General features: G+C 43.0%; 1 protein-coding gene across 3 annotated transcripts in view; it reads right to left on the minus strand.

Moving 5' to 3' along the window:
- The window catches only part of LOC104001739 (transmembrane protein 132B-like), a 58,426-nt gene extending 54,086 nt beyond the window's left edge, over positions 1-4,340 (minus strand). For all 3 annotated transcript variants that reach the window (XM_063786136.1, XM_063786134.1, XM_063786135.1), the window contains exon 1: positions 3,968-4,340. In XM_063786136.1, coding sequence (XP_063642206.1) covers positions 3,968-3,982 — 15 coding nt within the window. In that variant the 5' untranslated portion in view covers positions 3,983-4,340. The remainder of the gene's footprint in view (positions 1-3,967) is intronic.
- Positions 4,341-16,388: the final 12,048 nt, after the last annotated feature.

The following is a 16,388-nucleotide window of genomic DNA, read 5'->3' on the forward strand; positions in this document are numbered from 1 at the left end:
AAAAAGCAAATGAAAAAATGTTCAACATCATTAGCTCTTAGGAAAATGCAAGTTAAAACCACAGGGATATACCCCTACATACCTATTAGAATTACACATTGCACATTGTCCAGTGCTGGTGATGATACGAAGCAACTGAATCTCTCAGGTATTGCTGGTGTGAACGCAAAATGATACAACTAGTCTGCAAAACATCTGACACTTTCTTATACAGTTAAACTCATCGCATGGCCCAACATGTGTACCCCTATTAATTTAGCCCATATAAATAAAAAGGTATGTCCACAGAAGTGTGTACACAATTGTTCATAGCAACTTTGTTTGCAAGAACTTAAAACCCTAAACAATTCAAATGCCCTTCAGTGGCCAAGAGATGACTTGTGTGACATCTATAAATGGAATAGTATTGAGAAACACAATAACTTGGATAGATCTCAATGACCATTATGCTGAATGGGGAAAGATTCAAAATACACTTACGATATTATTTTATTGCTAGAACATTCTCAAAATGACAAATTATAGTGTGGAGGACCTATGAGGGGTTGTCAGGCTTTAGGGTTATGTGGAAGGGATGACTATGAATTGCTGCCTCCCTGTATTTATATCTGATTGTGGTGACAGTTATGTGACGCTGTGCATGCAGAAAAAATATCATAGAACTTTACACCAAACCAAACAAAACCCAACAAAACAAAGCCACAACACAGTGCACTGAAAAATGTATGACATTATAAAAAGTCTATAAGGTATCAATATCAATTTTCTGATCTTGAAAATTGTGCTGTGGTTATACAAAATCTTATCATTGGGATAAACCAGTTAAAGGGTACAGGGGACCCCTCTATCCTGTTTGTGTAACTAAATACAGTCTAAGTTATTTCAAAATAAAAAGTTAAAAATAAATGAATAGATACAAATTTAGACACAATTTAGTCTCACGAAGAAATTTTTTTTAGTTGTCTATCCAAGAGAAAATAAAAAACATCAGCACAACTTCTTGTACACTAATATTTATAGAAGTATTAATTAGAAGAGGCAAAAAATAGGAAAATAATGCCCATCAACTGATGAACTGATAAGCATATATGATATTTACACACATTAGCATAGACAGCAAGAAACAGCATTGAGTTCTTATGCATGCTACAACATGGGTGAACCTCAAAAATATTACATTAGGTGAAAGAAACTAGATGCAAAATACCACATATTGCAAGATTCCATTTATATAAAAGACCCAGAGAAGACAAGTCTGTAGAGACAGAAATGAGATTCATGGGGCAAAATGAGCAAGGAAGACAAACAGGCATACACGATTTTCTGGGGATGATGGAGATTTCCTGGAATTGGAATTGGGTGACGGTTGCACAGCCCTGTACCCTTAGTAAAAATCATTTAATCGTACATGTAAAGAGGTGAATTTTATGGTGTGTGGATTACGACAATAAGGTGCTTTTAAAAATATTAATAGAAAAGCAAATGCATGTGAGATTAGTGGACATGCACTGCAGAGCCTAACTCCTGCCTGGTGCCCAGGAGGTGTTCACCAAGCGGCACCTGTTTTTCGTGGCTTCAAAGCCACATTTAGTATTAAAAAATTGGTATAAAAGAAGACCGGACTCTTCTCCATAAAGTACTGGACACAACTGAAGCTCCTCTCCTCTGCTGAGAGGGTGGGACCTTATAGCCATCACTGGCCAAAGAGGACATTTTCCAGAGTCCAAGGTGGTTCTGGGGAAAGTGAGAAATGTCTCCCCCAAGGTCCACAGTGTCCCCCAAGGTCCTCTCTCGGTCTTTTCTAAATGCTCTTGCTTTTTGTCTGTCTCAGGAAAGAGCCCAGCAGCTTTTCCAACTGAGTCTAAATGCATAAAGGCATGATTACTCCACCCCAGGAGCTCAGGGTTTATGCTTGGTATTTACTCACGGTGTTTAAGCTTGGTATTTAATCATGGAATAGAATTCTTCCTCCTTCGTGAAAGGAATTTTACAAAAAAAAAAAAAAATAGGAGAACTCTGTTCCTTGGCAGAAAACCTTGCTGACATCCCTGATGGCAAGAACTGGGCCTCCCTCATCCAATGCCAGCTTTCAGCTCAGTGTCAGCACACAGGCCCTCGGTGAAGGTGTGTGTAAGGAATGACGGCCAAACAATACCTTAAATCTCAGCAGCATTTCACAGTTTAAAAGAATGTGAGGAACACTATGGACTAATCACTGGATTAATCTCATCTGTCCTCTAGATCACATTGAAATGAGAATAAATGAACAGAAAGTTGTGATCTCGCAACAAAATAGGGCTATCAGCAGATAAAAGATGCCAATCATCTCTGAGGATGGAAAGAATCAGATGGCCTGTTAGTGACCGATGGAACGAGAAAGATAAGCCTAGCATAGTTCCCCAGCAGAGAAACAACGATAGCAGAAGGGGGGAATTAGGATCTATAAGAGGTTACCCATGTTACAAACTCGGCCATGAAAAAAATGACAAAGCTAATGAATATCTAACAGGAGAAGTGGGTGAAGTCTCAGAGTGCCATTTCTTCCACTTGCAAAACAGGAAGTCAATCCTATGGGCTAAAATTGTGTCATGAAAGGAATAGAAAGGAGAGGTTACGGTGGTGGAGGTGCTAGTAGCCACAGCAGTGAGAGCAGCCACTGCGATCATAATAATGACTTAATTGTGCCACGCCTTGATCTATTTTTTATTCAAGCTTTTTTTTCCCTCGGTATTACCAGGGTATTTTAAAAATTAAAAATGTATCATTGTCAGTTAATATGTTTTCTGGGGGATTTTTGGTATTTTTTCAACATTATTGAGGTATAATTCACAAGGTGCGGTGGCTCACGCCTATAATCGCAGCACTTTGGGAGGCGGAGGCAAGTGGATCACCTGAGGTCGGGAGTTCGAGACCAGCCTGACTAACGTGGAGAAACCCCATCCCTACTAAAAAAATACAAAATTAGCCAGGCGTGGTGGCGCATGCTGTAATCCCAGCTACTCTAGAGGCTGAGGCAGGAGAATCGCTTGAATCCAGGAGGCGGAGGTTGCGGTGAGCCGAGTCATGCCATTGCACTCCAGCCTGGGCAACAAGAGTGAAACTCCATCTCAAGAAAAAAAAAAAGTTGTACATATTTAAAATGTACAATGTGATGTTTTGATAAACATTTACACTGTGAAATGATTAAGACAATTAAGCTAACTGACATGTCCATCAACTCATATATTAATAGTTTTTTTTTGTTTTTTGTGTGGTGGGAATACTTAAGCTCTACTCTCTTAGTAAATTTCAAATAAACAACATGTTATTAACTACAGGCACCATGTTGTTCATTAGGTCTTCAGAACTTACTCATTTTGTAACTGCAAGTCTGCACCGTTTGGCCACTAACTCCCCTTTTTTCCCCATCCCACGACCTCTGGTAACCACTCCTCCACCGTTTCCATGAGTTTGACTTTTTAGATTTCACATAGAGGTGAGATTATGCAGTATTCGTCTTTCTTTCTTTGGCTTATTTCACTTAACATAATGTCCTCCGGGTTCATCCATGTTGTCTCAAATAGCAGATTTCTTTCTTTTTTTTAAAGGCTGAATAATGTAAATTGATACAGCCATTATGGGAAGCAGGATGAATGTTCCTCTAGAAATTAGAAATAGAACTACCATATGATTTCCCATTCCCACTTCTAGTTATATATCCAAAGGAAAGAAAATCACCATCTCAAAGCGATCTCAGTACTCACATGTTCCTTGCAGAATTATTCACAAGAAATAGAAATGACCGATGTGCCCGTGGATGGATTAGTGGTAAAGAAAATGTGATCACACACACAGACACGCACACACACACACACCATATACAATGGAATACTCTATTTTTAATGAAACACATCAACTCTACTTTGGATTTTTTGTCTTCTTATAATCATAAATAAAAACGAACTTTCACAAATAGAATACAACTTACAGAGTAGGATTTCATTGTTATAATGTCCACGTGTCAGTTACTTATCCATGCGTCTAATGGTCGTATTGGAGGGCGCTGCGCTTAGAATTTTTTTTTTCTTCCTAAGTTTAATAATGTTATAATGAGCATGCATCATTTTAAATAAAAGTAATAAAGCCTCTTAAGATTTTGGCTGAAGCAGGTTGCCAGGAGCCAGGGGTCAGGGGCTGCGCTGAGCGCTGGCTCGGGCTGCAGGAGGGAGGTTTCATTTGCTCACACTCAGGTGGAAACTGGGAAGGCCTGGAAATCGCAGGTCCTGAGGACGCGGCGAGTTCACGGAGAGGACCTGCCGGGCAGGGGCTCTGGGAGCCTCCGCGGGGAGGGGAGGGCGCGCGGCCGGTGCGGTCACAACCCGGTCTGCGGCGCCATCTAGCGGGCGCGCCGGGACCGTCGCCCACTAGGCCCTTTTCCGGAGGAGAAGCTGATGCCAATCAAAACGCCATCTCTACTCCTTGTCAAAGTAAAGTCATTTAGCGAAAGGCTTACTGAGCTCTGCAATCAGCTACGCAAGAAAAAAGAGTGTTTAGGAACATTCCCTAGCTGTTTCTCTCAGGCGGGGATGATGTGCAGCTGGAGTGCCCTGGGATAAGGGGTGGGAGTCGGGGCAGAGAGGCTGTGATAGACACGTCTCTCCTAATGGTCAGGGACCAAGCCACCCTTCTCATTAAATCATTTCAATTTCACCACTACTCTTGAGCCCCTCCTTTTTAAGCACACTGAAATCCTAATTTTACAAAAGTTGCTGTCATTTATAATATACTTTGTATCATACTGTACATACATAATTTCCTCACTTAACCCTCAAAATAATTGTTCTAGGAATTCTATTACCCATTTTGCAGGAAAAAAAAAAGGCCAAGACTCCAGAAAGGTGAGGATCAGGTCTGAGATCATAAGGCTTAAGTAACAGGTGAGGCAAGATTTAAACCAAGAGATCTTGACCTCACTTAACCACAAGCATTTCCACATTTCTCCTGCTGTGGAGAAGAGATTGTTCCTTATTGAACGATACAGAAGGAGAGAAATACGTTGGGGGCAAGGGTTCAGGCTTGGCATTTCTTAGCAGAATCTCAGAATTAAAGGAGACTGCGGTGCAATTCGGGAGCAATCTGAGCTCTTTCACTGCTCATAAACACGTGCTTATTTATGACTCGGCACTGTGATTCAGTAATCTAGTTCACCTGTCAACAGTAAAGGTGACTTTTTAAAGAAAGTTACTGCTTCAGAATACAGAATTCTGATTATTTTACCACCTTTAAGGAGGTGTAAAACAGCAGCATAAAATCCTTCACATCATTGTCCTCAATTTTGTGATTCAGGGCTTATCACCCAACAAAGCAGAACAATTCCAAGGCAGAAGTCTCTGATGGATGCGCCACACGACAGCTGGTTTTGTGTGTGTGTGTGAGATGGGTCATAAATATTAATGGTATTGACAGAGTCTAAAAAATTTGTCATTTCACATCCCTGCCATTGAAGCACCCGGAATTCCACGACTTTGTTGCTCTGACTGACAACCACTCCTGTTTCTTTCCTGAATTCTCTTAGTTGGGTCTATTTTTCCCTTTCACCTTCAGAAATTATACATCAGCAAAGGTTTTCCCAAATAGTTGCAGGTCAACTGAACCAAATATCTTAAGGTTTTTTCCCTTTTTCTTTTCTACTTAGCTGATGTCAACCTGCAGTCTGGGATCGATCCTTTTTGGGCATATATATACATATATGCCCATATGTATACATATATATATATATACATATGCCCATGTATATATATATATACACACACACACACACATACATATATATACACATGTATATATATGTATGTATGTATGTGTGTGTGTGTGTATATCTATATATATATATAAAATACTTTTTTTTTTTTTTTTGAGAGAGGGAGTTGGGCTCTGTCAACCCAGGCTGGAGTGCAATGGCGTGATCTCAACTCACTGCAACCTCTGCCTCCCGGGTTCAAGTGATCCTCCCGCCTCAGCCTCCCGAGTAGCTGGGATTAACGTTGCATCACCACACCCGACTAATTTTTGTATTTTTTGTAGAGACGGGGTTTCACTATGTTGGCCAGGCTGGTCTCGAACTCCTGACCTCACGTGATCCACCCGCCTCCGGCTCCCAAAGTGCCGAGATTACAGGCATGTGCCACTGCACCGGGCTGCCTCTATATTTTTGAATGTGCGTTAGGAAATGGTGTAACATCTGATCCCTGTTGTGGGAACAGTTTGGTAATCGGTTCCCTGGAAGGGCTCACTGGTGCTCATGTGTGTTACCTGTGAGTAGTTGAATTGCATTGGATCCCATAGAAAAGCTGCGGTCCACAGCGTGGTAACTGCATACAGCGACATTTACAAAGTGCATGCCCTTAAATATCACCCAACAAAGACAGTTATTGCTGGTCATTTGAACAGCGTATTCACTGGCTGGTTTGGGGCAGGCAGGAAAAGAAAGTCGCTGAGACAAGAGGGGTTTCCATATGACGAAAGGAGGGAATCCAGTCAAGGACCCAGCAGCCTGTAAGCCTAACAGCAGTTTGTTGATTAAAAACGACATGACAACAAATCACAGAAAGCCACATTACCCCCCCTCCCGCCCCCCAACACACCCACGGGCTGCCCTCTGCTCTTGAACCGCATCCATTTGTGATTTCTTCTCCTCTGATGCTTTCTGGGTTTTCTTTCTTCTGTGGGGAGGTCAACTTTGTTCGTGTTACACAGGCTGCGTTTTTCTGACAGGAGCTGATATTTACTCGGAGAATTTTTCTGCCAAAGCACGGAAGTGTATATGGTTTTAAATACCCATTGCTGGAACCTGGCAAGTTTGAGGGTGCGGTGGTGGTGTGTGTGTCATGATGACTCTCTTGATTTACTGTGAAATTGGCTCTGGAATGACGGCAGGTTATTAAAGCTACCGAAAAGAGTTAAGACCGGTGTTGGTAGTCCTTTTTTTTTAAACTCATTTTTTTGTTAATTTTTATTTTTATTTATTTATTTTTTGAGACCGAGTCTTCCTCTGTCCCTCAGGCTGGAGTTCAGTGGTGCAATCTTGGCTCAGTGCAACCTCCGCCTCCCGGGTTCAAGCCATTCTCTGCCTCAGCCTGCCAAGTAGCTGGGATTACAGGTGCCCACCACCACACCTGGCTAATTTTTGTATTTTTAGTAGAGACAGGGTTTCACCATCTTGGGCAGGCTGGTCTTGAACTCCTGACCTGGTGATCCACCCACCTCGGCCTCCCAAAGTGCTGGGATTACAGGCGTGAGCCACTGTGCCCTGCCTTTTTAAATTTTTAATTGATAATAATTGTATATATTTATGGAGTGAAATGTGATGTTTCGATATATGCATACCTGCTTGATGATTATATCAAGCTAATTAACATAACCATCACCTCTAATACTTATTATTTTTGTAGTGAGAACATTTAAAATCATTCTTTTAGCAATTTTTAAGTCCTGTGATTGTGACTACGTGGACGAACCTGGAGGATATGATGCTAAGTAAAATAAGCCAGACACAAAGACCACATTATATCACTTACACATTGAATCTGGAAAAGTTGAATTTGTTTAATTTTTAATTAGAACTTTTGACTGTCTCCAGATCTCATAAACTGCTGAAAGATAGCCTTCCTGGGAGAATCCTGACTACTGATCTTAGAGTCACGTAGCTACTTTACACTTATTTTATTTTTTAACCTGTAAACATTTTATTTTTCAATAATTATAGACTCACAGGAAGTTGCAAAAGTAGTAAAAAGAATATTGTGTAGTCTTCTGCCAGTGGTGATATCTTACAGAGTTATTGTACGTTATCAAAACCAGACTACTGACATTGATATATTTTCAAAAATTTTCAACCTGCATTCATTTGCATGTGTGTGATTCTATTTACAATTTAATCCCATCCATAGATTTGTGTAGCAAAAAGCAAAATTAGATACAGGACTCTTCCATCATTGCAAGAGATCTATTTTGTGCTCTGTCTTTGTATTCACACCCACCAAACTTCTGCCCATTTGTCTTGGCAGCCACTGCTCTGTTCTCCACCTCTGTTGTTTTGTCATTTCAAGAATGTTCTATACTTGGAATTTCACAGTATGTAATCTGCTTGGATTGGTATTTTTCACTAAGTGTAATATCTTCCTCGTCCATCTAGGTAGTTCTCTGTATCTTGTCATTATTTTTCCTCGCTAAATAATATTCCTTTTTATGGATGCACCAGTGTGCGTCCAACCATTAGCCCACTGAAGGGTATTTGGGTTGTTACAGTATTTTGACAATTTAAGTGAAGGAATTACAAAATGTGTGTTCAGGGTTTTGTGTGAACATAAGTTTTCATTTCTCTGGGATAAATGCCAAATAATGTGTGGATTACTGGTCTGTTTGGTAAGTAAATGTTTTATTTTATAAGAAACTTTCAAACTGTTTTCCAGAGCACCTATGGTATTACCTTCACTCCAGCAATACGAAAGCATCCTCACTAGCACTTGGGGTTGTCACTGTCTTTTTATTAGAGCCCTTCTGACTCCTGGCACTTCATGGTGGTTGTAATTTGCATTTCCCTAATGGCTAATGATGCTGAACATTTTTTCATGTGTTTATTATTCATATTTCTTCCTTGGTTAAATATCTATTTATGCCTCCCTCCCACTTTTTAATTGTATTTTTTTTGTGAGACAGGGTCTCACTCTGTCACCCAGGCTGGAGTGCAGTGGTGTAACCTCTGCTCACTACAACCTCCATCTCCTAGGCTCAAGCAATCCTCCAACCTCAGCCTCTCAAGTAGCTGGGGCTCCAGGAGAGAGCCACCAGACTCAGCTAATTTTTTTATTTGTATTTTTTTTTTATAGAGACAGGTTTTCACCATGTTGTCCAAGCTGGTCTCAAATGCCTGGACCCAAGCTATTCACCTGCCTCTGCCTTCCAGAGTGCTGGGATTTCAGACATGAGCCATCACACCTCCCCCAGTTGTATTGTTTTTATCATTGTTGTTTTTACTGTTGACTTTTTTCTAGTTCTTTATATATTCTAGGAGTAAAACGTTAGTCATATATGTGGTTTACAAACATCTTCTCTATGCTCGTTGATTATTTTTCTTATTCTGTAAACAAGGTGATCTTCAAGGAAAAGTTATAAATTTTGATGAAGTACAATTTACTATTTTTGTAAAGTATTTATTTTAAGGATTATACTTTCGGTGTCATGCCTATGAACTCTTCACCTAGCATAGCTCCCAAAGATATTTGTTTATTTCTCTATAGTTCTATAGTTTTACATTTCAGTCTGTCTCCACCCTTTGCCAGATGTGGTGGCATGTGCTTACGATTCCAGCTCCTTGGGAGGCTGAAGAGGGAGGATCACTTGAGCCTAGGAGTTTGAGTTCAGCCTGGGCAATGTGGCAAGACCCCATCTCTGAACAGAATAAATAAATAAATAAATCTCTCCTCTTTAATACGGCCCCTTTCTGCCAAGTTGTGACCTCTGTCAAAGAAGAATGCTGATCAGTGCTGTCTGGGACAACACCCATCAGTTTTAACCCAGAACTCAATGGCCCTGGTAGCTTGAATTAAGCATTTGACTCACTTATTCAACAACTATTAACTGAGGTGAGCATTTTCCCAGGTGCTGGAAGCATAGATGTGTAAAACTGACCGAGACCTCAGGCTCATTGATTTCCCCTTCTGGTGAGGAATATTGATGATTAATCCTAAATTTTATACGATGATAGGCCTATAAAGAACATAGAACAGGGTAATGGGATGGAAAGACAGCCACAGGCGTGGGAGCGGCGGAGGGGGGGGGCTGGGGGTCCTATTTAGATTCCTCTGACAGTTGAATTGAACCTGAATGAAGAGGAAGAGCCAGACACGGGGAGATGTAGAGAAAGTGTGTTTCTGACAAGAAGAAGAATGAAGTACAAAGAAGCGGGGATGCAGAATCTACTGTCTGACAAAGCGTTTTCATTTGCAAAGATGTTGATTCCAGCAACCAAATTGAGCGACGGGTGATGAAAACTCGACAAATTGCTGTCATACCCCCACCCTTTAGTCCCAGAAAGGAAAGTCAAACCAGCACAGAATACATCCAGGCCTTTCCTAGGTTTGACACACAGAATTATAAATAGGACTCTGCCAGGCACACACAAGGCAAGGCAAGGCAAGACCAAGGCAAAAGTCTGACTCAGCCTGTAGAGATTCGATGAACTGCTCTGAGATTCAGACAGTTTCTACTTCCATGGACAGAGGAGGGAAGAGTGCTCAAAGGTGCCAGCTCTCAATGGCCCTTGTCCCACACAAGAAAGGACAATGCCAAGACACAAGAAGTGTGACGATTGCATTGCAAGCCATGGGCTATGCCACTGCTGAGAAGCCAACCCTAAATTGCAGCTAAGGAATTTTCTTTCTTTCCTTCCCTCTTTCTTTCTTTCTTTCTTTTTTTTTTTTTTTTCTGAGACGGAGTCTCACTCTGTCACCAGGCTGGAGTGCAGTGGCACAATCTCAGCTCACTGCAACCTCTGCCTCCCGGATTCAGGCAGTTCTCCTGCCTCAGCCTCCTGAGTATCTCATACTACAGGCACCTGCCCCCATGCCCAGCTAATTTTTGTATTTTTAGTAGAGATGGGGTTTCACCATGTTGGCCAGGATAGTCTTGATCTCTTGACCTCATGATCCCCCCACCTCAGCCTCCCAAAGTGCTGGGATTACAGGCATAAGCCACCACGCCCGGCTGCTACTAAGGAATTTTCTATTCTGCTGCTCTTTCCTGAGGGAGGCCTGACAGACAATTCATACCTCATAGGAACCTGGAAAGTGATGAGAAACTCCCACATGGCAGCCTCCCAGGACATATAGGGAGGTAAGTGGGAGATGGTCTCAGAGTGGCTCTTCTTCTTTTTATTGAATGAGGGTCTCACTGTCATCCAGAATGGAGTGCAGTGCTGCCATCATGGCTCACTGCAGCCTCAACCTCTTGGGCTCAGGTGATCCTCCCAACTCAGCCTCCAGGGTAGCTGGGACTACAGGCACATGCCACCATACCCGGCTAATTTTTGTATTTTTTGTAAAGACGGGGTTTTGCCATGTTGCCCAGGCTGGTCTCAAACTCTTGGGTTCAAGTCATCCTCCTGCCTTGGCCTCCCAAAGTACTCAGGTGTGATCCACCATGCCTGGTGTCAGAGTGGCTCTTCTTAAGCCTCTCACCCTCTTGTGTTCCTGGAGGGCCGTAAGGTGTTCTAGCAAAACTGACATTAGCTGCAGCTGGAGTCTCTTCCTATGTGGCCTGCATAGATGGGTCGCCAGGATGCCTCCAGGGTTCCATACCTCTATAAGTGCTCCCACTGGTTTATTATCCCTATAATGCCCCTCCTCCACAGCCCAAAGTGCACCATTCTTTTTAGGTTCTACAACCTTGTCCCTGACTCTGTTCTCAGATTTGGCCCCAATCCTGGTCATGCATAGAGCTTCAGCTAAGATCAGAAAATGAAGTCCAGTCACCTCCAGGCCAGTAAAACAGAAACACATGCAGTTTTGTAGGTGCCGGGGCTCTACCAGCTTAAGGTGGTCAGTTCCCAGCAAGGTTCTTTCAGTCCATTTGCATTTTAGAATTTTCCAGTCCACAAGGTACCTGGTGACTCTCTGGGCAAAACCAGTTGACAAGGGGCCAGCTACTTGGCATACAGAGCTGCTGTTCCCACCATGTAACCCTGATGCATTTCAATAGTCGTCTTCACTCGGTGCAGCACTTGGTCCTGATATGTACGCAGATTGAGAAAATAAAGAATAAGGGCTCCCCAGGAAACAGTTCCACAATATACACAAATGAAAAGGGATTTACACAGTAGACCCTAAATAGTTTCTAAGGAGCCATTATGGAAACAGGTAAATTAAATTTAATTTAACTGTACTTTGTTTAAACAAATATATCTGGTGCTTGGAAAACATCAGGTTATAAAAATGCTTAATGTTTCTGTGAATATTAAGCATATGCAAAAAAGACTTCTTTGTGACACTTTTTCTGAAGCCCAATTTCTCACCATGGCGAGAGGGATGATGCCCACAAAGGCTGTCTGGCTGATGAAGATCTCAGAGACAACCAGCTCACTCGTGGAGTCCTCAGTCAGGGACTCCCCAGCCAGGTAATTTGCTAGGCCCTGGTAAGGCCACGTCTGGTGCAAGATTTAACAGAAGGAGCCATTTGTTCTGGAAAACAAACATATTAATGTTCCATTTAAAATCTGAGATTCAGCAGAACGTCAGGAATGTAATAAATTGTTACATTCTTCTTTGTCAACCAAAAGAATGACTGTCAAGTTCAGTAAGTCACTATGGCAGTGTTGTGGAGCCTAATACATGGCTGCCCATCAGCAGCCCACAGCTCAGAATGGGCTGACGATCCATCTCTAGGGCTCCGTGTTGTGGAAAGCAGGCTGCCCTTCACTGGATGAGTAACCCAGCCAGCGTTTCACCTCTGTGCATGCCACGCATAGCTCTTCCCTCCCCAGCCCAGGCATGGGCATGCCACAATCCTAGCTCCACACACAGAAAAGCTGCCCAGATCATTTCATGTAGCTTCACCGCTCCTCCAATCACAAAGCACACCCTGGACCTTGACCTTTGCTGCTTCTACTTACCTGGGGTCTAAGGACCAGAGTTTTAAACTTCCTGAGCTTTAGAATTTGCAGAAAATAGTGGGGACCTCATGGTATGTGGAAGCATCAGGAGACCGAGCGTGAGAAAGAACTTCATACACTACACGATTTGCTACATAAACTATGAGCAACGTAAGAAGGTACTACATTGGACTTCTCATTTCACCAAATGGGATTAGAAGTAATGCAAGAAAATCCCACCTGCCTTAATTCATAGAATGGCAACATTGTATGTGTGTTTGGAGGTGGGGGCAGCGGGGAGCTAAGAAGTTGGTGAATTCTTTATAAGTGAAAAAGACTGGTGTGATTACGGTATTTGTATGTGCAGGGAGCCCCTTGTCATTGACATGGACTTGTAAATTGCAGGCTATCACCTTGTCAGGGAAGTCACTGAACAGAGTTAAAACAGAAAGCCATGCAGCACAGGATTGTGAATGATCCTGATCCATCAGCCTCTTTCTGTCCCCGTGAATCCACCTCCACCCAGATCCAAGGAAGGTGACGGCAGAGCGGCTGATCCACCAGCTCCGCCCAGGCCTGAGCCACACACAGGTGTTCCTTCTCTGCCAATGAGCCTGCCAGGACCAATGTAGGCTGAGAAGTCTTTTCCTGCCTCTGGGGGCCTAGGCAAGGTCTGCAGTCTGGGCTCCCAACTCCCAACCTGTGAGGAAAGAGTTTTGAAAAAGAACCTGCTGCCTGTTGCTTGTCTAACGAAATCTCCTACCACGGACAGCTCCCTGCACTGGGACTTCTGTAGGAATGTGGGTGAGGAAACCACAATTATCTGCTTCTTTGCATTTGCCAAGAGGTACCAGAGGAACACTGGAATATAGCCATGGCATTGAGAAAACCAAATTGCACTGTCCTGCCTAATATCAAATTCTACCCCCAATTGAGCTATGTTAGACTTCACATAGGATTGGTCATATCCAACTTTTTTCCGCTTAGCTAAGGTTGTAGAAACTTCCAAATGCTGCTCTAATATTGCAGCCATCAACCAGAAGTGGCTATTTAAATTGAAATATAAATTTATTAAAATGACATAACCGAATGGTCCCAGCTGAGCCCAAGCTGGGTGTGGATACATGGGTGCTATAATTCCTCAAATATCAATTGGTACAAGTTACTTTGCATGGGGAAGAAAATTTGTGTTGAATAAGGGTTTCTGAACCACGAGAGAACTGAAAGTGAGTACACACGGAACCATCTTCCCCACTAGAGGACCCCTATTTACTTTGATATCTTTAGTGAAAAGACAAATAAAAAGAGAATTTAAGGGTTGAGTTTTGAACTGATGAAGAGATGCAGGAACTTAGAAACTTAGGCGTCCAGTTTTCTGTGAAGCCTCCACCCCACCACCATTTCCCATCCACAGCATTCCAGGCTAAAAAGCCTCTTCCCTAGTCACAGGAATTCTCCACGAATCCATCGATTAAATCACTTCCTACAAGGGATGCTTGGTCCTGTAAGATCAAATTTTCAATTTCTCTTTGGGCTGCACTGTGATTTGTAACCAGAACTAGGGAACTGCTTCCAACACCTGCCAGGTTCTCAGCATTCCGTAAACCTCAGGGAAGCTAATGCCAGAGAAGCAAAGATCCAGTGAGAGGAGAAATGAGCTCTGCCACCAGCCATTTCATCCTGTTAAATTCACACTCTGGTCGTGGGGTAAAGAAAGAGAAGTGGCCAGTCTTTGGGCAAAGAGGGTAGGTCTGCATGACAGGGTCAGCCCCTCTGACTGTGGGCACGTCCTGCTGCTCTCTGACTTCCCAGCCTGTGAACTGGACCAGCTGCGGGAATCTGCCCAAGTCCAGCAATGAATGGAATAACAAGTAAGGCAGAGCCACTTCTATGTAAAGTGGGTTTTTTTTTTTTTTTTTGAATCGGTTCTCTCAATCCAGAGGAAAGACTTCTTGTACTTTCGGGGAGTAGACATACTTGCTAATAAGTCCATTTCTATGGAAGTTTGTTCATAGCTATTAATTTCATCTGCTCATGATCTATTCTTGATAAGCCTTTCCAATTTAGAAAAGTGCTTCATGATACTCTCAACTTAATAATTACCACTGCCTTTGAGGAATTTTTATCAGAGTTTCAGCCATGAGATATGCATTAGGCATTTTTGCTGGGGTGAAGAAGTGCAGGTGTGAGTGTGTGTGTGTGTGAATGTGTGTGTGCTAGAAGGGGTCAGGTGTGAAGTGGCCACACTGCTTGGCTGTTTCTCCCTCAAGCTAGAGCACACAGCCTTCTTCCAAAAGGGCTTTCTTCCCATAAGCCCTGTTTCCCACGTGTGCATAAAAGGACACTCACTTAGGGACTTTAGTCACCCCTTTTCCCACCCACTATGCTCAGACCAAGAGTCTCCTCCCCGTCATAGGAACTCCCCCACATATTCACCTGTTTATCCTGCTTCTTAATGGCAGGAGGCCTAAGGATGCCCTCCTTAGAAAGCCTGCTGGCAAAGCTGATGCTTGGCCCATGTCCAGGAACTCAGATTTCAGGAGGAGGCTTCCCACCATTCCCTCACTATGCCTAATCTCTTTGTGCAAACAATATGGTTCATGCTGAACACTCGTTTTCTCTCTAGGGGTCTGGAATTTTGGAATCCGCTAGGCAGGGGATACCTAGGTGACTGGCCCACAGTAAAAACCCTGGGCACTGAGTTTTAAAGAGCTTCCCTGTGAATAGAACATCTCTCAGCCTACTTTGGCCCTGGCGGGCACACTGGCAGAGAAGGAGCAAGCCGGCGTGTGTGATTCCAGCCTCAGGGAGATTGTGGATCAGTTGCTCTGCCATCGCCTTTCTTAGATCGGGGTAAAGCTCAATTCAGGGTGATGGAAACGGGGTCATTCACAATCCTGTGCTGGATGGCTTTTGTTTTAACTCTGTTAGGTGACTTCTTTGACAGTGCAATAGCCTGCGATTTATCATAATTAGGGGCGCCTTGTGTATTAAAATATTAAGAATAGCCCTTGTCTTTTTCACTTATATGGAACCCACCAAGCTTCTTCTCTCCTCCGCCCAAAACACATACAGCGTACAATATTAAGGGAGAAGAGGAGGAAAAAGGGAGTATAAATTATGAGGATATCTGGGGGAAGCAGGCTCAGTCTCCTTCAACATGCAAGCGTCCTGCAGTGAGCCTGGGTTGGAAGGTGAGGACCTGTCATTTCCTCACTCAGGCTCAGCATCCAGGCACTTCTTAGGATGGGAGCCTCTTTCTACACTGAGTGTGCTCCTAGGCTATTCTGTAGCCTACTAATGGTGTCTATTGTGTAGGCAGCATGGTGCCCAGGCCTACACCAGCTCCACCTGGTATTCAACCCAAGGACTGTGCTCAACCTTGAGGAAGAGCTGGCTGTGTGGACTTACTGATGCTGAATTGGACAGATAAATGTGTCTGTCTTCTGCACCATGTTTTCCTGCATAGGTTTTCATGGATCATTTTGCTTCTAAGCTATCTGTACCCTATGAGCCAATATTAGAACACAGGACGCACACCACCACACCAAAATGCAACTCCACTGTAAAAAAGACAAAAGTATGGCTATTCTGTTGAATCTTAGGGAAGGAGACTTATGGCTATGCCTTCTTGGCACTTCCTTTATTCCAATAGGGTCCCCCAGTGCATTTTCCTGCATTATATGGTCTTATGGAATTCAGTATGAAAACCATGGGCTGACCAATCTTAAACTAAACCTTGTATGCTAATATCTTCAAAGCC

Source organism: Pan troglodytes, chromosome 10, assembly GCF_028858775.2.
Source record: "Pan troglodytes isolate AG18354 chromosome 10, NHGRI_mPanTro3-v2.0_pri, whole genome shotgun sequence".
Taxonomy (NCBI): domain Eukaryota; kingdom Metazoa; phylum Chordata; class Mammalia; order Primates; family Hominidae; genus Pan; species Pan troglodytes.